Source organism: Phoca vitulina, unplaced genomic scaffold, assembly GCF_004348235.1.
Source record: "Phoca vitulina isolate PV1807 unplaced genomic scaffold, GSC_HSeal_1.0 scaffold32, whole genome shotgun sequence".
NCBI lineage: Eukaryota > Metazoa > Chordata > Mammalia > Carnivora > Phocidae > Phoca > Phoca vitulina.
The window spans coordinates 4,076,682-4,104,645 of record NW_022589735.1 but is presented as its reverse complement, the minus strand read 5'-3'; the positions used below and the strand labels follow the sequence as shown (position 1 = coordinate 4,104,645).

The following is a 27,964-nucleotide window of genomic DNA, read 5'->3' as shown; positions in this document are numbered from 1 at the left end:
GTGGGCATTAAGGAGGGCACTTGTGATGAGCATTGGGTGTTGTATGTAAGTGATGAATGACTGAATTCTACTCCAGAAACCAATATTGTACTCTACATTCACTAACTGAAATTTAAATAAAATAAAGAAAATGCTCTGTAGAAAGGAGAAGCAGAAAGGGCTTCCTTAAGGGGTTATAAGCACCTGGCTTTGTAATTGAGGAAGATGAGTAGCAGAGCAGTGCAGTGCCTCAGCCTGAGTCATTCAGCAGTTCGTGTTAGAGCCCTGGGTCTCTTCACTCAATGCCTTGCCTTTCTACCTTTCTGCTCTGGAGTCTGACCTGTCAAGGCCCCCATCCTAGCATTGCCCTTAAGGATCTTCTTTTATGACGTCATATCACCTGTTGACAGATGCCATGCCCTGGGGAGAATGTGACCACAAGTCTCCCAGGTGATTTGGTTCCCTTGAGTAATATCCGAAAACCTGACTGTTCTGAGAACACACCTCAAATATTTGTTTTAGGTGAAGAAAAGACCTAAGTCTATGTTTAAAGTCTGGTTTCTGAATTCGTAGTCTTAGAGGAATTATCACTTAGGGAAATAAACTCTTGCTCCTAATTTTGTCAGCCAGATTAAAACGTTTTTCCTTTTCCTGCACATTTCCTAGAGCTCATCTCCATGTTTATGTTAAAATATCCATTTTAAGTATATAAAACATCAAGTTTCTGATATTTTGGGTGAATTCTCTGGAGTATGAACTTTTAGCAAAAATAATAATCACCAGAGAAGAGAAATTGTTATCAGATAGATTCTGGGGCCACTGTTTTCAAAGACTGTGGAGGAGAAGCTGGAGAGAGCTATTAACTCAACAGGCAAAGCCCCGGTCTTCCTCATGCAAAAGGCCAACAGCTTCATTCTGCCGTTCCCAAGAATGCAAACATGAGCTCTGAACCCCGGCTTTCAAGCTATTGTATTATTAGTAAATGTGGAATGTGTTGTATTTCCAGGATGTGTGTGTGTGTGTGTGTGTGTGTGTGTGAGAGAGAGAGAGAGAGAGAGAGAGAGAGAGAAGAGAGAGAAGCAATGTTTAGCATTTCACTGTGGCCCTTCTTAATTTTCAAAGTGTTGACCCATCAGTAATTAACAAGCCTGCTCTGAAGCCCAAAAAAACAGGCCATTGTTATTAACTTCACACTGTAGGTATGAGGGATAAAGTGATCATAATAATATGTAAGATAATTTTGCTGCCAAGCATTTGGGGAGCTTTTCTGTTTGAGAATTGATAGTATTGAGAAAATTTTAGCCTCAGTCATTCTTACATCCCTGTAATTTTAGGACTAGGTGTACAACTTGAGCTTTCTTAGTTTTCCTGAGTCTGATGCCATCGTGCTCCACCTGTGACCAGAGCCTGTCAGCCCCCCAACTCCTCCAGATGTCTTGGGGGCAGCAAAGGAGTGCAGGTGCTAGAATACCACTTGGTCTGTTTCACTGGCAGTTGATGGAAAAGTGCATTTCCTCCATGTGCTCAGGTAGTACATGTTTTGAAAGGAAGCCTGTGCTAGGATTTCAAAGAGTATTTATTGCAGAGTTTCCGAACCCTACACTGTGTTTGAGTACATAACACTTACAGTAGCTACTAATCACATAGGTTATAAATGGGAAAGAAGGAGAGACACTTAATTTATCAATGCCAAATGAGGTTTCTGAATGATAGAGATTCTTTTTTTTTCCACTTTGCAATCAAATGCAGTTCTCTCAATTTTCTTGATTGGTATTAAATGGAACTTTGCCTTGGATCCAGGAGCTGCAGTGGCATTTGCCAGCTTCTTATAATTCACAGGCTTGAAGGGCAGTAGAATATACCACCTCCATTGTGCAGCTTTGGCAAAAAGATTATTTTGAGCTGAAGACAATTAAGAAGAAGCAGATATAAGAAAACCCTCTGCGTTCCCTCTATTTGACCGGAAGTGGGACATACATTTATAAAGCGTTTCCCCTCTCTTCTCTGTACCAAGAAGGGCAGAAGTTCATCCCAGGAGTCAGCTCTAGACCCTCATCAGCCCAGAGACAGCCCCAGAAGAATCTACATAACACAGCTTGCTGAAACTAGCCCTCCTCTGCCATTCGTGCCCCTTTCTATTTACCTTCCCTCCATTTAATGCCCCTAGAAGCTCAAAGTCCTTTTCCTTTGCTTTGTTACTTCTCTCTCTCTCTCTTTTTAAGATTTTATTTATTAATTTGAGACACAGAGATACAGAGAGAGAGAGAGCACAAGCAGGGGGAGAGGGAGAAGCAGGCTCCCTGCTGAGCTGGGAGCCCGATATGGGGCTCCATCCCAGGACCCTGGGATCCTGACCTGAGCCGAAGGCAGACACTTAACCATCTGAGCCACCCAGGCGCCTGTTACTTCTCTAAAAGTGTCTTCTTTTGTTAAGATCCCGTCTAAGCGCAGCTCCTACCCATCCCTTTGAACGACTCCTGTCTGACTTCTCTCATCTGTTTGTGGGATGCACATGTTAGTAAAACTTGTATTTGTTCTTCTCTTGTCAATCTGACTTTTGTCAGTGTCATTTACAGGGCTCCAGCTGTGCAACCTCAGAGGGTAGAGGCTGCTTAATGGAGAAATAAAAGAACCATGACTTATACCATTATACAGCCTAAAAACCAAAAACTAAAATAATCCAAATGCTGGCGGGGAAAAAGCCTTTTTAAAAAAATTAAAAATGACCTGAATGTGGCTTTTGGCTGTTTCTTTCTATTTATTTATTTATTTATTTATTTTAATTTTTTTTTATTATGTTATGTTAGTCACCATACAGTACATCATTAGTTTTTGATGTAGTGTTCCATTATTCATTGTTTGCATATAACACCCAGTGCTCCATGCAATATGTGCCCTCCTTAATACCCATCACCTGGCTAACCCATCCCCCCACCCCCCTCCCCTCTAGAACCCTCAGTTTGTTTCTTGGGAGTCCATAGTCTCTCATGGTGGCTGTTTCTTTTTAAAACTTATGGCTTAAATATGTATATCTGGGGTTTGATAAGCAAATGCATAGTCACGTGCACTGGCTACCACTTTCCTTCTGCTTAATTACATGAAGTTCCCTTAGTTGATCCCAGCCAGGGGTCTTGGACTATGCAAATGGAATCAAATCTTGGTGACTGACTGGAAGGAGCAGAGGGATGTTGCTGTCAAGAAGGTGAGAGAATTTCTTCCTTATGCCAAAAGCAATTCCAGATGGATGAAAGAGTTAAATACCCAAAAGTGAAATTGTAGCAACCCTAGGAAAAAACACAGATGCATTTTTCTAATAATCTGGGTAGGGAGACCTTTCTGAGACTGACAGGAGACTGAGAAAGCCCCAACCGAAAGACTGACAAATAAGAGCATGTAAAATTTGAACAACATCGCTCTTCAGAAAAACATACCCTCCGAGATACAAAAAGACAACAAGCTGAAAAATAGTTGCAACACACAACCTAGAGAAAAGAACTGATTTCTTCTTCATAAAAATAATTTTTACAAACTAAAAATCAAATGAGGAATGAACCAAGAGAAAACAGAAAAAGACAGGAAAAAACAATTCATGGAAAAGAAACACTAGTGAACAATAAAATTTGTCTATTGTTTAATTTTACTCAAAAAACTCTAAGTCAAGGAGTACTGAGTGACCATTTCTCACCTGTAAATCCCACAATGAAGAAGTGTGAGAACCCTCACTGGGGGCCAGGGAATGTGGGGAAGACATTCTCATAGGCCGTTGGTGACATTTATAATTTTGGACTGTCCTCTGGGAGGGCCATTGTGCATCTGTAGCACAATTTTAAATGTCTGTGTGTTCTGGGACCCAACAATTCCACTTTAAGGAGTGCAAGGCTGTTCAGTGCAGCGGTCATTAAAAGCTGTAAGTAAGCTAGAGGTCCATCCATAAGGGAATGGTACATGAATTACAGTATATCTGTTCTGTGGAGCACTTCTCTAGCACTTGGGGAGAAAGGGGTGGACTTGGAGATGCTGATATGGAGAGACTGCTCTGCAGATTTTATTATTAAGTGAAAAAAGCAAGCTGGGAACTGGGAGTATGTCTTAGTACACTTAAGGCAAAAAGCGAATGAATACATATATATTTACATATACATATCAACGTATGCCTATGTATGAACAAAAGATTTATGCCCAGATATAAAAGAAATTTTTAATAAGTCTGAGTCTGGGAATCGAGACTGGGGCAAGGGAGAGAGTTAAGGAAGGGGAGACTTACTTCTCATTGTATACTGTTAGGAGCTATCTGAAAATTTTTTTAAAGATTTATTTATTTATTTTAGAGAGCGAGAGAGAGCGTGAGCTGGGGAGGGGCAAAGGGAGGGGGAGAAAATCCCAAACAGACTCCCCACTGAGCAGGGAACCTGACATGGTGCTCGATCCCAGGACCCCAGGATCATGACCCAAGCCGAAACCAAGAGTTGAACACTCAACAGGGCGCCCCTGAATTATTTTTTACATCATACATTCCTTTGATAAAAATTTGAGAATAAAATGGATGATTTCTCTCTTTGTCCCTTGTTCCTGTGTGCCACTCACTGTAAAGGGAACCTCAAGGAGAAACCAACTCTTGACTGTTCCAGGCCGAGCTGCTGCATCTGACAAGGAACTTTCCTTTTCTTTCTTCTTCTGCTTCTTCTTCTTTTTTTTTTTTTTTTGGTTTCAGATTTTTACTTAAACTCTAGATATTTAACATACAGTGTAGTATTGGTTTCAGAAGTAGAATTCAGTGATTCATCACTTACATAGAACCCCAGTGTTCATCATAGCACGTGCCCTCAACCAGTTTGGGACACAGCAGCAAGGCAGGACGCTGCTATCATGGTTTGGTTCTGATCCTCATTGTGGCTTAATTCAGTGGAAATAGATTAAGCCTATCTGGGGCATGTTGCTGAAGCCATTTGGAAAACAAAGCTGTGATCTTTGTCCTCTTATCATTGATATTTTTAATTTTAGCTCCTTCTTGTTCATTGTTAGGAAATGACAGAAACCAGCCTTCACCTTTCTTGCCTGATAGCCCTGCAGGCCATCCACTCACAGTCTTGAGGCTCCCACCAACCAAGCTCCACCACTTAGTCTTTTAACCCTAATGTGCAACTTCCAAGGGCCTCCTGAGTGTCTTTTTCATATCCCTTCAACAAAAATGGTGAAAGCTCCACTGGCAGCTGGCTGTGAAGCTGCCTGAGTCCCCACTGCCTGGTCCACCTACTGGCTGGGATGGGCTGGTCTGGTTGGTGGATGGATGTGAGCTCACAAACCTCCTCACCAAGCTAGTCCTACAAGGCCATCTGCAGAATATCAAGGGTTTCAGTGATTTGTCTTCTGATTCTGCTCAGGGCTGCCAGCTGGTGGGTATTGATAAGAAGCAGCCTCTCAAAAAATAAGGATCTCCCCTTCTCCCTTGTAAATGGATTGTCACCTGTCCCTGGGAGGAGTGGGTTCTGTTTTGGAGAGAGTGACTGAAGGTGACACTGTGGAAACCAAGTCTGGGTGCAGATATTACCAAGTAGCCAGTGAAGGATAACAGAATATGCCACCCCAAAAAATGACGGTAGGAGTTTAGGACATGGCAACCCAAAATATGCCCTTTTGGTATATTGATTATTTTGAGCTTTAGGCACTTGAAAAACAGCAAATGAAGGGAGAGGGTTTCTCTGTATGCCCCTTCTATGCCTGAAAATAGATTCTCCAAAAGGAATGTGATTGCCATAAATCCCCTCCATGGGAGCCTCATCCACCCAGAAAGATAGACTCATCACAGGAGAGGCCCCCACATCCAGACAAACTCTGTCACAAACTATCATACTTCCCATCTCTTCTTCTAAGGACCCATTCATCTTTCCTAAAAATCATTTACTCTCCTCTGAGAGGTGTACTTCCTCCTACCCTTTCCCTATCAGGATGGTATTTAATTCTGAATTCTAAGCTACCTCTGAGAGTTACTCATTTTCCCCTGGGTGTTTCCCTTGTACACATGAGATATACATGCTGCTAAACTTTTGTTTTCCCCTTGTTAATCTGTCTTTTATTACGAAGTTCTCAGCTATGAAGTCAGAAGGGTGGAGGGAAAATGATTTTTCCTCCCCTACAAAGGCCTATCTGTCTCCTTGGCCAGGGCTGGATATCCTTCATCGCATGGCCCTTCCGCAGTCCCTGGGGCCCACCCTCTCACCTTATACTGGGCCACAGGAGTTGTTCCATGGTAGGGACGCAGTGAATTGTTAGAGATTGAGTTTTATTGATCAGAATGTCATGAATATTATTTTAAGTGAAAAAAATTTGAACAAACAGCAGCTGAACGTCTTCTTTTAAAACTTTTTAGCAGCATGTTCCCAAAATATAGCTGCCATAAATCCTGTGACCCTTGGGCATGAGGGGAGGGTAGCAGCTAGAAAGGAGACTCTCTGCTTGCACCCAGTTGAGAATAAACAACACAAACTCTCATACTTTCCATTTTTTCCCTGAAAGCTCATGTGTTTCCTAAAAGTCCTCTTTTTCCTTAGAAACCCTTTTCTCCCCTCCTTTGCCTTTACTAAATTGGTATATAAATTCCTGTCTTAACTATTCAGGGAGCCACTTCTTTTCTGCACTTCTATATGCATATGAATAAACTATATCTTTTGTCCTATTAATCTGTCTTTTGTTAGTTAATTCACAGGCCCTGACCTGTACAACCTAACACAGTAGAGGAAAAGTTTTATTCCCAACACAGGACACTAAAAATTTCCAGGAAATGTTATTTATAAAGTGTTGACATTACATGGGGGCAATGCCAAAGTTACAATATTCAGTAAGAAAACCAGGATTCCAAATTGTTTATACAGTCTTGTCATCATTGCACAAAACAAATCTTTGCAGAGAAAAACATCAGTGGCTCTCATATCAGGTAATGGGTCATAAAACAAAGTCTTAGGAATGAAATTGTGGAGGAATGGGTAGAAGAACGGGCAGAGAGGACACTGGAGTGGGACAGAAGGTCCAGAAGCGGAAACGTGTATTTGGGAATTGGTGTGTGATCGGGGTGGCATCACAGATCACTGGGCAAAAGTCCGATTCCTGAATAGATGATGGGAAACTAGCTCACCATGTGGAGAAAGGCAAAAATGTGATGCAAACTCACCGTACACACAAAAACAAACTCCAGTTGGACTCAAGACCTAAATGTGAATGGTGGACCCATGAAGGTAATAGAAGAAAAAAGAGATGTAATGTAGGAGAATGTCCTTGTGACCTTGGTGGGGAAGGGTTTTTTAATAAGACTAAATACACAAATCATTTCAAAAATAAGTGTTTCTCTTCAAAACAAGGTGTCATAGACAAATGTAACAGATGAGTGATAGCCTGGGAGAAGATGTTTGCAATGTCTGAAATAGACAAGGGCCTAATATTTAGAATAGATGAGGAACTCCTGAAAGAAAATTTAAAAATACTCCGAACAGAAATCCTGTTAAAAAATGGGTGAAGGACCTCCTATACTGTTGGTGGGAATGCACGCTGGTGCAGCCACTCTGGAAAACAGTATGGAGGTTCCTCAAAAAGTTGAAAATAGAGCTACCATATGATCCAGCAATTGCACTACTGGGTATTTACCCTAAAGATACAAAAGTAGGGACCCGAAAGGCTACGTGCACCCCGATGTTTATAGCAGCAATGTCCACAATAGCCAAACTGTGGAAAGAGCCAAGATGTCCATCAACAGATGAATGGATAAAGAAGATGTGGTATATATATACAATGGAATATTATGCAGCCATCAAAAGGAATAAGATCTTGCCATTTGCAACGACGTGGATGGAACTGGAGGGTATTATGCTGAGCGAAATAAGTCAAACAGAGAAAGACATGTATCATATGACCTCACTGATATGAGGAATTCTTAATCTCAGGAAACAAACTGAGGGTTGCTGGAGTGGGGGGTGGGGTGGGAGGGATGGGGTGACTGGGTGATGGACACTGGGGAGGGTATGTGTTCTGGTAAGCGCTGTGAATTGTGCAAGACTGTTGAATCTCAGATCTGTACCTCTGGAACAAATAGTGCAATATATGTTAAGAAAGAAAAAAAGAAGAAGAATGTAGCAGGAGGGGAAGAATGAAGGGGGGGAAATCGGAGGGGGAGAAGAACCATGAGAGACGATGGACTCTGAAAAACAAACTGAGGGTTCTAGAGGGGAGGGGGGTGGGAGGATGGGTTAGCCTGGTGATGGGTATTGAGGAGGGCACGTCCTGCATGGAGCACTGGGTGTTATGCACAAACAATGAATCATGGAACACTATATCTAAAACTAATGATGTAATGTATGGGGATTAACATAACAATAAAAAAAATAAAAAAAAAGGGTGAAGGAATGACAGGAAGAGGCAGTTCACAGAAGGGAGAGACCCACATGGCTACACAATATAAGAAAAAAAGACTCAGCCTCATTAGCAGGTAGAGAGATGTAAATTAAAATAACTATATTTTTCATACCAGCAAACATGAGAAGGCAGGATAATATGTAGAAGTATTGGCAAAGCACAGCCCCCAGGGGCAGGCCTTCTGGGGGGCAGGCAGCCAGGCCGAGTGAAATTAATCGTGGGTGTTCCTTCCTGGGCCTGTAATATGAGCACTTAAACAGGACTGCAGGCGGGTACAGGGATGTGTTTTGCAGCATCATTGGTGGCGACAAGTTAGAGCGATGTAGGTGCCCATCACTCTGGGAATGAGAAAGTGAAAGGCTGCAGATGCACAGAACGCAGTACTGGGCAGCAGACAGAAGCAATGAAGGAGGCTCACATAGACTGACATGGAGAGACCATAAAAGAACATGGTGTCGAGTGAAAGAGTACGGAAGGTCATAATTTTGTACCACAATCGCTTTTATGTAACTTACAAATACTCGGTAGTATATTTTTCCATTGGAATCTAAGCTCGAAGAGGACAGAGATTATAGGGTTTTGATGGTCTCTAAATGTTCCCAACCATTAGAACTTTGCACATGATAGGTGCAAAAGAAATAGTTCTTGAATGAATACCACATATGTTCATAATTAACATAAATATATGAAATACATTATATATGAATACATTAAATACACTGAAGTGGGGGCTTTCTTGGGGGTGGGGGAGCACGGGAATGAGGATAAAGTATGATGGGAAATGAAAATATGATGATAACGTTTCACATCTGAGTCATAGTTTTATTCAAATTTTTTGTACCTGGCTATAGGGGAGCATTAGGAGAAAACATACCAAAATATGAATTATTCTTAGATGGTGGGAATTAAGGCTGACATTTTGGTTCCTGCTACTTTTCTATATTTTCTAAAAATTCTATAATCAGTGTGTTTTATTTTCATTATTCCCAAACCCAACCCTTGAAAATGTCTTTGAGAGGGGCAGTGCCCCAATACCGAGTTTCCCCCATTGCTTCTGTCAGCAACCTCCCACTTCCCCCAAACACCACGCATACACACTCTTACAGAACTGCAATATCGCTGTCTCAGCTTGTGCCTTGGTCAATAGGGAGCATCAGCAATCTCTCCCTTTTCTTCCAGACTGACCTCCTAGTTTTAGGGCTGTGTTTGGCTTCCCAGAATAGCTGACCTCTGGCCTTCTCTCCTGCCCTGCTCTGAGGGTTTGTTTGGATTCCTGGTCTCAGTCTTTCCCAGTTCATCTCAGCTTGGTGCTCTACCTCACTATTGGGTTGAATGGTGTCTCCCCAAATTAACATCGTCCCTGGAACCGGGCCTTGTTTGGAAATAGGGTGTTGGAAGTGTAAGTAGTTAAGATGAAGTCCTATTGGAGTAGAGTGGGCCCTTAATCTAAAATGACTGATCCTCAGAAGAATGTCCTCCAAAGAATAGGATAAGAGGCAGAAACACACAGATGATCACTATTTGACAACAGAGGCAGAGATACAAGTGATGTGTCTACAAGCCAAGGATCTCCAGGGAAACTAGAAAGAGGAAAGGAAGGATCTTACCCTAGAGCCTTCTGAGAAAGCAGAGCCCTGCTAACATCTTGATTTGGGACTTCTGGCCTCCAGCACTGTGAGAGCATACGTTCTGTGTGTTAAGTCATCACGTTTGTGATACTTCATTACAGCAGTGCCAGGGCTAATCTATCCCCCTATACTCAACCGGGGCTTCACCAGGGAGGATTTTCAGTGTCCAGAAAAGCCTCGCCTGTCCCCAGTCTCCTCCTGCTCTGGTATTCTCAACACCAAAACCTTGGAGGAAGAGGTCGACTTCATACCTTTATTGATGCTAAAACGAGCTCCCGTTGGAAAAAAAAAAAAAGATGAGATAGGATTTAGTCATTTTCCTCTAATGAAATGTTTGTTTACTTGGTCACTGCAGCCAACAGAGAAAGATATCCTCAGAATCTGGAAGATGCACTGGAAAGATTAAAATCCAGTGGAATTCTTTCTATTCTGGGGATATCACTGCTGAACCCACTTTGCAGTACGTCTGAGCCGGCAATGAACAGTTTGGCCTGGGCCACACCCTTCTCTACTTGCCGGGGCCAGGGTGGATCGCTGGAATCCTCACTACTCTCCCGCCCCTCTGCTATTCCACAGGGCTTCCTCAGCGGAGGAGAGAAGGAGCTGGCTCTTTTCTGCCTCCTCCTCTGTGTCTCTCCGCTGCTGGAGCTCCACCGGGCAGCGCTGAGAGGCCCCAGAGACCGAAGAAGCAGGGTCCCCACAGCTCCCAGACAAGCAAGCTGTCCTGGAAATAGCCGGGAGCTGGGCACCTTTTTTGACTGTGCGACCGCTCCAGCTGTGCTGAGCCACCTGCAGGTAGAGATCTGCTGGTTCTTCTGCACTGGGGTGCCGCTCACCTCTCTCCTGGGAGGACCCCTCTTCCTATAGCCGCTGTCCAACTCCTTCACGTCTTGTCCCCTCCAGTCCACTTTCTCCCGCCAGTGCAGTGGATGTTTCCAGACTGCACACAGGAGTCACTCACTCATCTACTGAGACCTTCTGGGGGCTCTTCATTTACTCGGAAATGAAGTCCAGCTTTTTATGTGGGAAGGCCCTGGCTGAGGTGGCGTGCTTCAGTGCCCTTATCCCCTGCACCCCTCCCTGCCACTCCCTGTAGTGTGGCGCTACTCACAGTTCTTTACACGGGCCTCTTTCCCCTATCTGCGCTGAATATTTCATGTGCACTGTTTATGCCTAGCACCATCCTTCCCGTTCCTTGCTGGCTCCTTATCTCTCCCATACCCTCAGGTTTCATTTGAACATTGTCTCCTTAGAGAAATCTTTTTTGTTTTTTAAGATTTTATTTACTTATTTGAGAGACACGCGAGTGTGCGTGTGCAGGAGGAGGAGGAGGGAGGGGGAGAGGGAGAAGCAGGCTCCCCACCGAGCAGGGAGCCAGACTCAGGGCTCCATCCCAGGACTCTGAGATCATGACCTGAGCCGAAGGCAGTCACTTAACCGACTGAGCCACCCAGGTGCCCTTCCTTAGAGAAATCTTTAAAACACATAGACACACACAAACACACGCACATACGCATAGGGTCAGCTGTCCCACTAAGTCAACTTTTTAAAACCACTATTTTACTGCTTAGCACTCAGCATGATTTGTAAAGCCCCATTTATTTGCATGATTGTTTGAATAATTCCTGTCTCCTCTCCTGGACAATCAGGTCCTCAGGGCAGGAACCTTGTTTAATCTTGTTCATCATTTCATCCCAGCACCCAGCCTAGAGCCCTGCTCATACTAGAGGCTTAATGAGCGTTTGTTGCAAGGATGCCAGATTTTCAGATAGCTCTGGAAGTAGGGTCCACCCAATTGTGATATTCTCTGGGTCTCCAGACCATACTCCCATCCTGTCCCCCTGACACATATTTTCCACATTTAATCTGTGAGTTTGCTGCTAGTAAAGTACATACCTGCATGTTGATGGGGTGTGCAGCATACTTGATTAATGATACCCTATGATGATTAATTTATATAGCATTGTAACTTTTTTTTCAGAGAAAAGTCCTTCATTTCCATCATTTCCATTTGAGGTAATTTGTGCTGCTACTCATCGACTAATATTCTCTAGAACTATCTCCAATTTCTCCATATCTCTGATACTTCACACTGATAGTTGCACTTGTAGAGGAAATGATTTCTCCCCCGTTTTTTTGTGTGTAGTGATGAATCTTTTCCATGGAGATATTTTTCAAAAAATAGTCTCTGTATTTGTCAGGAGCTCTGCCTGCCCAGTTCCTTCCTCCTCCTCCTCCTCTGCTCCTCTGTCTTTCCTGCCCACATCATTTCTTTTCACAGCAGTGTTTTAGCAACACTCCAGACTTAAGCATTCTCAGTGGTCTGTGCTTTTCCAACTGGAACTATTCCCTTGGCCTTTTTTTTTTTTAACCATGGAGCTCGCACGTACAGCCTATAGTTTTTCTAATTCTAGAAAGATCTTCAAGGGGTGGGGACGGGGTAGGGAAGCCTAGCAGAAATCAGGAAGACTGAGTAGAGGAGGTGCTGAAACTTAAGTTGTGTTCATTGGAGGGAACACTGTGGTGTTGAAAATCTAGCGGGCTCATTCCCACTGAGCTCTCTGGGAGAGAATTATGTACTTATTCTGGGTCAAGTTCTCTGCAAAGAGTTTTATATTCTTCATCTAATCAGGGTGCTGGTGAGGATTAGATTAGATGAGGAATATAAAATTAGATGAAGAATATAATCCTCACCAGCTCCCTGTGAGGACATTGTCATTAATTCACTCACTGACTCATTTATTTCTTTACTGAGCTAATATTCACTGTGTACCTAATATGTGCCAGGACTTTCTGGAGGTTCATTGGGATGAGGCATCTGAACAAGTGGGTGAATTGTGTTTTCATTATAGAGATTAGGGTAAGAGCCAGTGTTTGGGTGGGGAAAACAGGCATTCCATTGTGGACATGTTACAATTCTAACACCCCAGTTTTCCAAATAAGAAAACTAATTTCCAGTAGATGCTCAAGATTGCACGGTTGCCAGGAGATGGGACTGGAAGCCACGTCAGTCTGATTGCAGAGCCAAGCTCTTGGCTCTCCATTCTACAGCCTTGAGGAAATGCAGCACGGCTGCGCTGGGTGCTCACTGGAGCCTGTCTCCTGCCCTTGTCCTCGTCTAGCAAATGGCCTCCTTTATCCCACCTGAATTCCTGTCACCCAACGTACACTGTCTTTCTGTATTTTAGAGGCTCATACTCTTGGCATAAACCCTAGAAGAAGACAATCACATAACTTTAGGCATCGGTTGTGACCCAATGAAAAATTGTCATTAAAGGATATGTTAATTAGCTCATTTCCTATATTGACTCATTAATGAATGCCCTCGTGAAATGTCCTCTGGATGCTTAGGTAGGAAAATAGAAAAAGATGGAGCTAGCATGGGCAGAGGACATGTCTGTCCCTTCTCCTGAGGTAAGCCAGTCCCTGGATCTTGCTCTCAGACATGGAAGCCAGTGATTCTGGCCTCAGTGTGGACCTGTTGACTGGTATGTATGCTCTCACTGCACCATACCTGCCCATGCTCAGGTGGGGGGCATCCCACGGTAGCTCATCCCCTGACATCTGTGATCCTTCTCTGCTTATGTTCTGTCTCATCAGATGCTCAAGCAGAGGGCTTGGGGCACACAGTCAGATCCCTGAAGGTATACTGGGGATTGATAGATAAGTGAGTGCTTTGAGGAGTTTTCTGCCAGGTTCTCTTAAGGAAAAAAACAAAAACAAAACAAAACAAAACAAAAAAAACCCCGACAACTTGCTTTTAAGACCTGCAGACTTCGCAGCTTAAAAAATATTTTCCCGATGGTAAAAGAAACAATTTTCAAGTCATTTCTTGCATGTTAAGTAGGCATTTGTTTATACTACCAGCCAGGCTTTCAAACTTCAAGGAAATGTATTTTCCCTGGGTGTTGGTCTATAAAATTTGAAAATCCTAAAAATATTCAAAGCATGAGAAACAGGTGCAAAACACAGATTCTACTGGATGCTGGGAGCAACACGCTTATTCAACCTTCCAATACTGCCTCAGGCCCAGGGTGGGCCTTTACTCAAGCTTTTTGGCTTCCTAGCTCCCTGGCTCCATATGGCCTGAGTTCCTATGTGCTTTGAGCTCTCCCTACCACAATACAAAGACACTCCTTCTCCTTCTCCCCTCCTCTTTCCTCTTCCATTTTGATAAGTTTGCAAGCAGATTACAAACTGCCATCTCAACATCTTTACCTTCCACAATGGGATCTCAGTAGAGATCATAGCAGGTGGCAAATTGGTCTGATTTATCATTATTTGCATTTTTAATCTGTGGTATTTTAGGCCCAGAGAGGTTTTTTTTTTTTATGGGTCTTAAAATGGCAACACAAACATTGATACATAATTCATTATCTGTTTTTTCATAGTACCTGTGAATACAGTGAAGTCATCAACACTTTAAGCAAGATGAAGCTACAGCTTTAGCTTTCTTGCCCCCTACTCTTCTCCTTTCTGGTTTATTAGAATCAATTGCACAATCAGCAGCCTCCATGCTGATATTGTGTCAACACGAAAAGCCTTCTTAGTTGTAGATTTGTTGTTATTTGTTATTATTCCGATGACCAAGTGTTCAGTAACTAAGGTAAAGTGTTTCTTGGGCTTCCATAACTCCTTGACTTGGGAACAGGGGGTACTTTTAAATTTAAGCAAAAGGTAAGAGAGCAAGAGGGATACCTCCAGTCCCTGCTCTGTTTTCTCTTTCCTTCCAAATCCCTAAATCTCACTCCACGATTTTCCGATTTTCCGTTGTCCTTTCCTTCTCCACCTCTTCCTGCTCCCACTAGGTATTGCTGCTAGCGTAACTCTGAGTTGGAAGAAAGATTAACACCTGTAATCCTTTTGGAACAACAGCTCTATAGATAAGCAACACACATAGACAGGATGCCCTAGAGTTTGGCAAGATACCAGCAAAATAAGGGGATCCTCAGCAGTTTTATCAGAAGGCTGATCAGTGGAGAAAACCAGACTAATTCAAGAGAAATGTAAAGACCTTATTGTGTTCCTGGTGGCAGAGACTGTAACTCAACCTTATTTTTTCTATATACAGAGAGAGCCTCCATCAGGATGAAACACCTCTGAATAGCCCATCCCATGCTGATATTCCCTTTCTCTGTCTCTGTCTCCTCCTCTATAGATAAGCCAGTTAACCAAAATGTCACTTGTGGGTGGTGCCCTCCAGGAGTCTAGTGGCCACTGGCACCATACAGTGCAGCATATGATTGGTCTTCTGTTTTTTAATGTGTGTTCTTTTGATCCCCTTAACCACCTCGTAACCTTCTGTAGAGCTTTCCCATCTCACTGTGTCTATCAAATAGCTCTATTAGATTCTTACGTGTAGGAAGAGTTTAAATCATAGATAAACATAATCACTTGCTTCATCAGTTGAAAGGATTATGCTTTCAGGATTTCCTTCATTCCCTTCATCAAGAATTTATGGAATGCTTACTAGATTACTGAGCACCAGTCAGGGCATTAAGAAGGTCTCACTGGCCACACTGAGTTTTCCTATCTTTTTAGACCCCCAAAATGAGAGAGGCATAAGAAAAATCTTTGAAGAGATGCATCATTTCCAAACCAAAAATACTGGCTTGCTAGCAGGCATCTGACTTTAGCCATAATTTACTGGAGACCTGGACATTGGCTGTACATCTTGTTAATGACTAGACTCTATTCTGGTGATAAATTACAGTGACTCAAAAACAGTAGACTAGACCACTGACTCTAGGTTTCCCTGCGTGAGCTTTTCTAGTCGGGAGCAGCCGTTCCCAGAGCGAGTGTCTTAGAGGATCTGGAGGATGACATACGACACCTCCAGTCAGGACTGGATACCTTTTTTATACAGCTGATGTCACTGGGTCATCCACATACACGTGGCTACAGTCAGCCGTGCCTAGTCCCTTTAAAGCAGGACAGACTTAAAGAGTGCATTTTAGAACACACGCTTGCTCTTTATTCTTTTCTTACAAATTGACTTGTCTTTGGCTAAGCTGATCTCTTCTCTGAGAAGATTTATAATATCAGGAATGCACATACAAGGATAGTTGAATAAGTAATAAAGTTCTAAAGGAACGCTTGTGTTAATGTATAATGCGCCATTTGTCGACAATGTGAAAGACGTTATTTCAAACAAAGGTAACTAGCGGGATGTTAATAGCCAGCAAATGTATTTATGTTAGCTCTTATTTTGAGTAAGGCATTGCAATTGTAGAACGCATTTGTCATCATGTTAGTAGTGCTCTTAATTGTTTCTAATTTTCATAATTTACTTTTTAAATCAAAATTTCATGCTTTCCACAAACTTCCAGTTTTAGATATTATACATACTAAAATATGCCAGACTTGTGATTTTAGTAAAGGAAACAAGTGGCTCAGATGTAATTCCAAATGTTAGTCTAGCATTGTTTTATTTATTGTGCAATTAACCAGAAAACTGAATCCAATTTTTTTTTTCTGGAATTTCCCCCCCCTGCCCCCGCCCTGCCTTGGGCCAGAAATATCTAAATTAATTGGATTAGCCATTTATTTACATGGCCTGTGAAGATTCAGTCTGAGGCTGAAGGAAGAAGCACAACTCCACCCACCTTCCTTGGGACTTTATTGACCTTCTTGCTGGTTGATGGAGTTTCTTGTACAGAAACAAGGAAAGAACAGGCAATAGCTACATTCCTTGGGACCTCTTTGGGTAATCCCCTCATCTACACCCATCAATTTTTTTTAGATGAGTCAGTGAACAATGCAGGATTAGGGAAGTTTTTCCACTTCAGTAGATGCGTCCAAGATAGGGGAACAGATGGCTTAAAATTAGTTAATTATAAGATTCTTCATCTATTCACAGTCTGCAGTGCCCCACAGCTTTTTGTGAGCCTGGCTCTTCAGTCTGTGGCTGTGGGTGATCCATTCCTTTAGAGAGGCTTCCATGGTCTCATGCATGCACACCTAAATTGTCTCTCCTTTGGTCCCAGTGCCTCACACTCCAAATCCTCTAATTCAGCTAACCTACCAGTGAAGTAAATTTCTACGACTCTAGCTTTCATCATTGTAGTCCCCTAATCACAAAGTTCAGTGGCTCTCCATGTCCTACAGGAGAGGATCCAAAGTGTTCAGCCTGACACACAGAGCCCTCTGACATCTGACCCCAAGCCATCTCTGCAGCATTTTTCCTGTGTGCCCCTAAAAGAAGTCTTTGTTCTAGTCCCATGCAGCTTCTTGGCAGTCCCCTGCCTGCTCTGGGCCATTCTGGACTTCACTTTCACTTGCCTCCTCCAAATGCCCACCTCTTTCTTCCCACTGATCCAGTTCCTCCTGCTCAGCAAGGCCCAGCCCCATTCTGTTTCCTTCTTTGAGTTCTCCCTGAACACCATGGTCCATGGGGCCTCCTTTGGCTGAATTGGTACCCATCTTTGGCTACCTAATTGTGTCCCTTACAGGGGCAGCTCTTGCAGGGACATCTTGTTTGGACAATGAACTTTTCTCCTGCAGTTAACATCCTTTCCTAGCTCCATTGTTGGCCTTGCATGTGACACCTTTTTAAATGCTCCAAAGCATCATAGGCTCTGACTGAATAGTAGGTTAGAAATGCTGAGCCTGTTGTAGTTTCTACTCTTCCAGGTGTACCTTCCGCAGTGGGGTATTCAATACCTTCATCATTCAGATAAAGACTAATGAACCTTGAGAAGCCCAGTGCATGAACAGTTTTCCCAGAATAGCTAAGAGCTGGCTCTGGGCTCTGAGTGCCTAGATTAGAACAGTGGTTTCGCTACTTACTAGCTGCATGATATCTCTTTACCTCTGTGCCCTCATCAAAAATGAGGATAATAATGGTACCCATATTAATGGTTGTTTTTAGACACCTCCTTCAAAGAGAAGTGTCAGTTGACAGTAAAAGCACAGGATCACTCCACTATTGACTAGTGGACTTTGGAGATGGGTCTCCATTTCCCGGGCTAGTGTGGTCATTTAGGTATTCTCAGGGGGCTGGATTACAGGATTTTGCACTGGGCCCATCTACTGAGGTAAGAAGCCCAACCACACAGAGATAGTTTTATTTTCATTTCCATGTACCTTTCCTTCAGCCCCTTGACAGAACAATAGTAATAGCTTGCTAAACTGAGGAAGACTGCAGGCAAGACTTTCTAGCATTGGATAGGAGACTGAATCTAGGATCAACACAGTCCAGGATGGGATCAAGAGCTGGACAAGACAAATCAAAGCCATTCAGGTGAGACAATCAAGAAGTCCCAGACCTGGTCTAGGAAACCTCCACAGGTGTCCTAGACACTCCTGAGCTCCCTGGGGCAGAGCAGTATCATCCTGCCTGTGTGCTGCTTGTCTTTTACTATGTAGACTTGTGCTTAAGTCACCTCTTGTTCACATTTAGGTGGTTTCAAATATTTCATCTAATGGGCTGCTTTTCCTTCAGGCCTACATCTGGCAAGGTTGAGGAAATCCCCTTCTTCCCCGTGGGCCAGTGAGACCCCAAGGCCCTCACCCGGGGTTAGACCGGAAGACAACCCATTTGACTACTGGACACACCTGGAAGAGCCCTCTGGGCAATCTGTCTGCAGAGTGGTGAGTGGGAGAGTTACCTTGAATTCAGTCTCAATGTTGGCTAGTCTGGCCAATTCGTTGCTTAGCTCCAGCGCCGTGAGGACAGGGTCTTCACTGGACAGAGACAGGTAGGCAGCGCTTGCCAGTCCTTTGTAGGCATTCATGCGGGAGCGCGAGTGGCTGAACGAGTCCTTCCGCTGCTTCTCGGTGCACTCGTTGCACTTGCAGAAGTAGTCGTGCGGCCGCTCGATGCGGGCGCCCTTGAGCAGGAGGATGTGCACGATCTCATACTCCTGGCAGTGCGCCGCCAGGATGATGGGCGTGATGTCGTGGGAGAAGCGCGTGCCGTCCTCGTCGTAGGCATAGAAGTCATCGTCGCGCAGCTCCTGCTCCAGCGGGCTGAGGGTCAGGCGCTGGCCCTGGGCGAAGGCCGGGTGGTTGAGGATGGCCTCCACGATGCGCACATAGCCCTTGCTGATGGCCAGCAGCAGCGCGTCCCCCACCCGCGCCAGGTTCTCCTTCTTGAGCAGCAGCTCCGTGACCTCCAGGTGCTCGTTGCCCACGGCCAGCTGCAGCGCATTTTGCCCCATGTAGTCCACGCAGTTGAAGTTGAGGGTCTTAGACTCCTCCAGCATTTTCCTCACCACAGGGATGTTGCCATACTCGGCCGAGTCCAGGAAGCGCTCCTCCTCGGGTGTCAGGCTGGTGCCCTTCTCGTTGAACATGTAGGCAGGACCCCGGATGGCCTGGCGGCGGCCCTTTTCCCGCAGTGTCGTGTGCCGGCGCTGCATGTTTCTGAAGGTGCCGCTCCCCAACCTGTCGGGGTACAAGGCAGAGATGCTTGGTTACTCTCCCAGGGGCCTGCAAGGTCCCCAGGGGCAGAGCAAACCCAAATTGTCGAGATGAAAAAGAATCTCACGATTGGGATCTTATGAGAAATTATGAAATCTTATTAGAAATCATTCTCCTGTCACCGAGATGAAGATGGGTTGGCTAACCTGAACTATTCCTATTCCTATAAAGGAATGTGGATTAGGTTATCCAGCATCTGGACACCGTGGGTGGAGGAATGGTGGCAGACTGACATGTGGGTTCAGGGGGAGCATAATGGGAGATAGAGACGGTGTGGGCTAGGAATGTGGTCGAAACAGGACAAGGACTGTGAATTTTCTTTCCATTTGTGCGAAGTTCAGCACATCACTTAACTTCCCTGGGCTTTGATACCTTGCTTCTCTGTGAATTTACCTGTACAACGTGGATAATTTTTTGTGTGGGGATAGGGTCCATCGGGAATAAGTAGGTGACCTGTATTAGAAAATTGTGTTGGTTTTATTCTGTACCCTCCTGCCTGTTGGCATGCCCAGTTCCCCCAGGGCTCTGCTGTAGACCTGGCCACCTCAGATACTTCTGCCTTTGCTTTGGGTGCATTGCCCCCTTGAACTCCCTCACTGTGACAACCCTCCTGCCACACGCAGGCATGGCCACACGCCTCTACTTCCATATTTGGTGCTGTCCAGGTGGCTATCCTATATGGGGACTGTGCTTGCTTTCTGGTCCCTGTGCAGCCTGAGCATCAATGAAAGGGCAAGATGTGGCTGGGAGTGGGCCTAGACACATTGCCACTTACTGATGGCCACTGAAGTGCCTCCCCTGAGGAAATTCAGCCCTAGCTTCCTCAGATCAAACCTGGATTTTTGTATAGATGGAAGAACAGGTCAGTTTAGATGCTGGGTTTATTTTCCCTTGCTCTTTGCTATTGTGGCAGAGTGTAGAAGTTAATACTAATACTAGTGGTAATAATGGTTAAACATTTATTAAGCACCTATTCTCTGCCAGGCACTATACTAAGAAGTTAATAATTTCACATATATTACTTGTGCAATTCTGGCATTGATCCTATTACAGGTGATATTATCCTTATTCCAGGGTATAATGCTGACACAAGTAGGACTGAGAGACAGGCTTTAAAGTCAGAGGGCTTAGAGTAGGAGTCCGGCCTCCCACCTTTGAACAACTTGGTAACTTTGGGCAAGTGACCTAGTCTTTAGTTTGCCAGGATTTTAAAAAGGTCAGACTAGAGAAAAATAAAAGGTATTGTATCATTTGAGCCTGAGTCAGACACCCCATCTTCAGCTAGCACTGAGACTTTGAATGGATCCCTGGCACAGGATGCTTTCACTGTAATATAGAGTCTGGACCACATGATCCCTAATTCTCTACAAACTTGAATAGCTGATTCTCTAATTGGCACTACCCATACTTTCTATTCTTTTTTTTTCTAGTCTACCCCTACTCACATTATTCAGATAATATTAGAATGGCATACATTTCAATAAGACAGTATGTATTCTAAAGTGTAAGTACTTGGGGATTTATTTTGAACTATTTTCTGTGTTTCCAATAGTCTTTTTGTTATTGTTCATGTCTCCTATACATTAAGAATACTCATTATTTTACTTAAGCCATTTATAAAAAAAAAAAAAAAGTAATCCTAGAAGAAGACCTTTAAACTAAATCTAGTGTTTTGAGATTAAAAAAAGTGGCAGTCTTGTGATTTTTAAAATTTTGGGCTCCATTTGGTTTTCTGCTTGTTCTACTTTTTGACCTGCTCAAACCCTTTTACTGTTAGCTCCTTTAGGGTGTCCTATCTGGCATAAGGCAAAAGACTTGGAGGTCAGAGCTTATGCTCTAATCTTGCCTAGGGCTGAGTCACACACTTTTTGGGGGAAGCTGCTAAACTATTCAGTGGAGTAGCTTCTTCATCTGCAAAAAATTAAAAGGAATAATTATGGGTAACTCCATCAAAAAGTAACCATGGGTGATAAATTGTAATAGAGAGCTCTGCGTTCCTTTAGGAAGAGATCTGAACTGCCATCCACTTTTTCTAAAGTGCATTTGGATAAAAGATTTCTGGGGAAAAGGTTCTCAGGATTCACATTCACGAGCTTCTCTGAGCCCATTTCTCTCAACAATCCCATCATTCCAGGGAGAGAGGCTGCTTATTGATGCCAAAGCAGACTGTAGATTGGGAGTCCTCTAGAGACCTCTATAGGAGACAGGGACTTACAAATAGGGTGCAGGCATTTATTATTACAGGTTTTTTGTAGGGAAGGAAGAGACTGAGTTGAAAACTAAGCAGTCACCTCATTTGTATCCCCAAAAAGCCTTGTTTCAGAAGATGTTATGAAGTCAGTTTTAAGGTCTGTCATCTGGGTACACACACACAAGTGGGAATTGAGCCCATAGAAGAGTAATAGTCTTTCTGATGGAATTACTTAGTGTGTCCTATGATGAGGCTTATACTGCTCTCAGGAGCACATCTCTGGATTTAGCCATTACAACTCAACTTGAGAAAAGGTAGTTTCTACTCAGGAGCATCTGAGTGGTGTGTCAGAGATGAGATGGCAGCTGTCCTAGAAGGAGCAAGGGCTTCAGCTTGATTCCATGTCACTTTTCCATTAGGGGTCTGCTAGAGGGAGAATAGGTCAGACTCCAAGGTCAAGGGTATACAACTAATACACAGCAACAAGCCATGGAGAGATTAATTCAAAGGAAATATAATAACTACTGAACCAAGTCAGAGCAGAGAAACATTTCACAAGGAACATGTAAGTACCCAATCTAAATTCACAGTCCGTATGAATATCATAGACACTGCAGCTTAAAAACTTAAGGGATGTTAAAACATTTCTTGATAATTTCCCTCATCAGACAAACAACGAACAAACATAAAAACAAGGTGTTAGCATTCTTATTTTTTAAGTGAAGCAGAAAGACTAAACCTTAGGGCAAATAATTTCTGCATAAGAGTAGAGTGTCATATAAATCTTGATGTTTCTATAATAATTATGTTTTATCAAGGAAAAAATAGATGTGTGTGCCTAGTATTTGTCAGAATGTCAAATGTTCTCCCCATTTGACATGCATTTTTCTGAATGACCTTGAAAGCAGACACCCAGATGTAGTAAGGGAGTGTATTGTATCATTTGAGCCTGAGATACATTCAGATGCTTACAGAATTGTCAGTTCTGCTATTTTCCTAGGAGAATTTGGCCTTGATGAAACCTTATGGGCCCTCAAGTCATGTATGCATACAAGGATATATTGGGGCATCCTACGAAGTGAGGTTGCTTCCAATGTAAAGGGTTTCACAGCAGACCCTAGAGCCACATGAATTCGTTCAGATATTGGTGGGGGCCTTTTTACCTCACTGGGGGCTTCTTATTAGCTCTGACTCCCCCTCTTATCCTGATATCTCTCTAATCATGCTTTTTAAACATTTATTTTTTCAACTTTGTTAAGGTATGATTGACAAAATTCTGAAATATTTAAAGTATACATTGTGGTGATTTGATATAAGTATGCATCATGGAAGGAATCCCACCATCTAGTTAATTAACACATTCATCACCTCACATGTATATATTTGGTGAGAACATTAAGTTCTCTCTTAGAAAATTTTGTTTATGTAATACAGTGTTGTCAACCATTATAGTCTCTGTGTTGTACACTAGATCTTCATCTTATAGCTGAAAATTTGTACTCTTTTACCAACCTTTCCCTGTTTGCCCAATTTCAGCATTTTTATACTTGGGAATATATTTAGCCTTACCAATAATATTGACATTATGGATAGTCAGGCTTTAGCCATACATTTCACATGGGTTGGAAAGAATCCACAAAAGATGATATGTCAAAAAGATAAAGTCATTTGGCTCACAACAGCTGGTGGCCGAAACTCACACTCATGAATCAGCTGTGCTGCTCTGCTGGAGTATGGGGATATTGTCAGTTTCAGGACCAAAAACGAGCAAAATGATTCTCCTTAAAATCCAATTAGCATTTCATTGCCCTTACTCTAATATTTTTCTTAAAAATGAACTTTGAATGCAAATGCCTTTTTATTTGCATATATTATTGAGATAATGAGTGATCAAACTCATCAAACATCTCAATTAGGGTACTGTGTTTTTCATCTTTCATAAATGCATACATTGACATTTGATGTCTTTGAGAAGAAGGGTTTCAGTGGAAACAAAACCATATTTGAGAGGAGGACTGATTATTAAACTCCCTCTTGATCCCTTGGTTGCTATTTTTATCAAACTGCTTTTACAGATGCATCAGCCAGTCTGAAGAAAGCCAGATGTCAGTGATCCATGAAAAGTATGAATTTTGCACCCTAAATCCAGCTGCAAGTAAGCATGACCATTAAGCATTTTGGAGACAGGGATTGTGATTAATTACTGATGAAGAAAAGGACACTTAATCATAATGTCTTTTTGGAGATATTTGTTGTCTTTTTTGTAAAATTGCTCCATGCACCATGGGTCTCTGTGGAAATCACCCAAGCCTGAAACTAATTCATTCTGTAACATTCCACAATTGAACATAGAACCAAACAAAATCCAGAAGTTAGACTAGTTACCCAGGAAAACCCAGCTCTGGTCTGTGCATTCTCTCCCAAGGGTACATAGTCTGAGTTTTAGTCTAGAGCAACAGTGATGAAATATTCAAGTGATTTAGAATCTTCTCCTAAATCTCAATTCTCTTACCAAAGTAAGGGAATAGTAAAATCCATCTCCCATGCACCTCAACCACAGTGAAGATGCAGTAATGTATATCAAATGTCCTGGGTACTGTGAAGCCTTATGCAAATGTCCATGACAGTAATGATCAAAACTTACATACCAGTACACTTAAGTAAATGACTATAAATTGGCTTACGTTTTACTCTCCACGGATACTGTCAGCTTAGCGATTTTTCTAAATGACTGTATAATAGTGATAGCTAACATATTACACATTTGCCATGTGCCAGACACTCTGGTAAGTGCTTTATACGAATTATTGTTTTAATTCACACAAATCATATGATAAGCTTAGCTGTTTTCCTCAGTGACTAATCAGAATGATTAACATTTATTACACATTAACCACGTTGCAGGTACTATGCTGAGTACTTTACATGTATTATCATTTTAAATTCTCATAAAGTACTACATGATACAGATGTTATTGTCATTCCCATTTAACAGATGGTGAAATGAGGCTGAGATAAATTAACCACTTTTGTTAAGGCTACATAACTTGTGAGTGGTAGATCCACTATTAGGAGTCTCATCTGTTTGGTTTCAAAGCCAATGCTTTGGGCTGGTATGCTACTGCCATCCCTCTTCCTCCTCCATTTTTTTCTAAATTTCTTTAGACTGTGAATTTTTTCATTAGAGTGCAGGATCCTTGAGGACAGGGGAATTACTTGTTTATATGGCGTATGTACCTGGTGCCTCATACCCCTGATGCATGCATATGGTACATGGTCAAATAACGTAACCAGTTCTTAAATACTTGAATTTGGGTTGGTCATTAAAGAAGACCAATAAAATAGAGGTGTTAATGTTTACAAATATAGGAGCCATATGATCCTGTAACTATTATTTCCTTTTTGTGCTGACAACTTTTAAAATAAGGTATGAGTTCCAAAGCCAAGTTAGTTTCCAGCTCCACTATAAATAATGGTCCATAATTTGCTAGAGGAGACCATTAATATCAGAAGTTGAGGTGAGATAGTACCTATAAGTTATAGTGCCTAGTAAGTGCTCTTGTAACATTGGATACTACTAACTGTCTTAGTTTAATATGATCATAATTATTATGGATCTATAGCATTCAAGTTCTTACCTAAGTTAGTGGCAATAATTTTTTTTAAAGATTTTATTTATTTATTTGACAGAGAAAGACACAGCAAGAGAGGGAACACAAGCAGGGGGAGTGGGAGAGGGAGAAGCAGGTTTCCCCTCCGAGCAGGGAGCCCAATGCGGGGCTCGATCCCAGGAGCCCAGGATCATGAGCTGAGCCGAAGGCAGACGCTTAACGACTGAGCCACCCAGGCGCCCGTTAGTGGCAATAATTTGCTTGTACAACACATGCATTTTGAATAAAAGGAAAGTATCCACCTAGTTATCCCACAAGTATACATGAGTTCATGTACCTTACCATTTCAGGACCTATGGGAATAGCAAAATATCCTTCTGCTACTCATTATAATACATTATATTGAGATATACTTTCCAGACAATTCTACTGGAGATATGCTTTCCAAACACAATAATGTGTTATATTTTTTCCCATTGCACCTTGGATTGAAAATATTATCTAGATTCCTGAATGCTAATAAATGATTTTATCAACAACTTATTTTCAACAAATAACATCATTTAGAAGTTATTCTCTGTATTTTCAAACTACCTTCTATATTAGCCATACAAATATAACTAATGCGTTGTGTGTGCTTCTTTTATTTCTTCTTTCTTTTTAATCCTTATTTGTCTATTTGGAACTGGGGAGTTATGAAACTGGATGTCTGCATCGCACTGTGTATATCTCCAGATAGAGCTGAAATGATAAGTTCTTACAGGTACATATTTTTCCTCCAAAGATTTGTCTTGGTATAAAATAGATATGTGTAACCTTTTAACTGTTACATTAACCTTTGTGACAGGAGAGCCTGAAATTATCATCTACTACTATGAAAATAAGAAAGGCCCTTAAATGGTGAAATGACAATACTGAATAAAGTAACATGCTGAATATTTATCTGGGGGCAAATGTTGATTGCCTTTCCTGAGCAAGAAATCCTGGCAGCTCTCATCCAGGATACCACATGTATCTGAAATTAGCCTCAGTGAGGCTCCACATAGTCCTCATTTTTTTTTCTGGGTTAATTACTGCCTGAAGGAGTTAGCTAATCTGTATGCCCCTAAGCTTAGGCGCAAGTATTTTTGGAAATAAATTGTTATGAAATTATAATTGTGACGTAGAAACTTGGTAAGTTGTTAAATAATTAAACCAATGCCATTGTTTAAAAGATCTTAGAGAGTGAGTTTGTATCATATTCATAATGAATATTCTGGATTTAATGTGTATTCATTCATAAATCTGATGCGTGTCCAGTGGTTCAGAAACAGGACCCACCAGCAGGTGGCATTCTGAGGCAAAAATTCACTGAGTGCCTCCGGACGGGTTCAATCATTATTGCCTCATTCAAATCTACCTTGAATTCATTAAGCCTTTAAATTACAATTAATGGCAATAACATCTTGATTAAGTCTATTCAATCACACTAAAGTGAATTTATAACTTCACATGTAAAGGAGATTCTTTGTTACAGTTTCAAAGCTTGTGTCAAAGCCCTGCCCAGATTACATCTCTTTTATTAAGAGCATATTCGTTATGTTGAAATGGACATCTAAAGGACATATTTTCCACAAATAAAAGGAAAGAAAAAATAACAGCCTCTTTCTTCCCACCTGTAGTTCTTTAATGGTTGCTACTTATTAGAAGATAGCCTTCTTCCTCTTCCTATCCCCATATTTATGTTAAGATAAATACAGTCGCAAAAAATATCAAATTAAAAAGCTGTCAATAGTGAAGTAGGAGAACAGACAACACATATACTCTCTTCCAGGAATAAAAGAAAAAACTGCACTCTAGCACAAAAAGACTGGTTTACCAGGATGAGTTGTCTATTTTAAATGGATTTTTAAACTTAGACTTCCAAGGAAAAGTAAAAAAATAAAATAAAATTCCTCTACCAACCCAACAAATAAGAAAGATTTCAGATCCAGATTTACATCTAAAAATCCAAGCAATGCACAGGAGGGAGAGGGCTAATAAATAAAAGTTTAATTCCTTATTTCAGCAAGAAAACAACCTATGTTGGAAAAATCAATATGAAAGAATCATCATAGTTGCTTACATTGAGGGAGAAATAAGCAGGCTGGTCCCTCCTCTCTAGATGACCAGAATCCGGTGTTGAGTCGCGGGAATCTGGCTCCCCATGGGTGGTAGCTGAGGAGATGCCGCTCTCCGTGGTGCTGAAGTATAGAGCTGGTCAAGTGAGCGGAGTTGGGAAAATGTGAAAGCGCGCTTGTCTGTCCTTTGTGCTGCAATGGTAAAAACTCGCCTTCCGAGGCAGACTCGCCTTACCGTTCTTTTCCTAATCTGGGGGAAATTTCCCAGGGAACATGACGGAGAAGGATCTGTGTGTGAGACTGGCATGTGGAGTGCTGATGGGTTGGTGTAGTTCCCACCCCTTCTCCCAGACAGTAGCTTTGGAAGGGAGGTATCACCTCTGCCTTCCTACCATAGATCCTCACTATTTCTACCTGCCGCCTCTCACATCCCAGAACAGTGCATAACACACACACACACACACACACACACACACACAGAGGCATGCACATACCTCAATTATGTAAGGCAGCAGGTTCTGGCTCCTGAGGCAGAATATTCATCTGTTTAAATAAATGAAAAATGGGGGCGCCTGGGTGGCTCAGTTGGTTAAGCGGCTGCCTTCGGCTCAGGTCATGATCCTGGAGTCCCAG

The 27,964-nt window shown here is 42.3% G+C and overlaps 1 protein-coding gene and 1 pseudogene across 1 annotated transcript in view; both read right to left on the bottom strand.

The window, feature by feature from the left end:
- LOC116645272 overlaps positions 1 to 17,429 on the bottom strand; it is a 34,086-nt pseudogene extending 16,657 nt beyond the window's left edge.
- TRPC7 (transient receptor potential cation channel subfamily C member 7) overlaps positions 1 to 27,511 on the bottom strand; it is a 148,607-nt gene extending 121,096 nt beyond the window's left edge. Inside the window, exons 1-2 of the mRNA XM_032425311.1 lie at positions 27,337 to 27,511; positions 18,617 to 19,394 (exon numbers count right to left, since the gene is read on the bottom strand). Coding sequence (XP_032281202.1) covers positions 18,617 to 19,394; positions 27,337 to 27,338 — 780 coding nt within the window. The 5' untranslated portion in view covers positions 27,339 to 27,511. The remainder of the gene's footprint in view (positions 1 to 18,616; positions 19,395 to 27,336) is intronic.
- Positions 27,512 to 27,964: the final 453 nt, after the last annotated feature.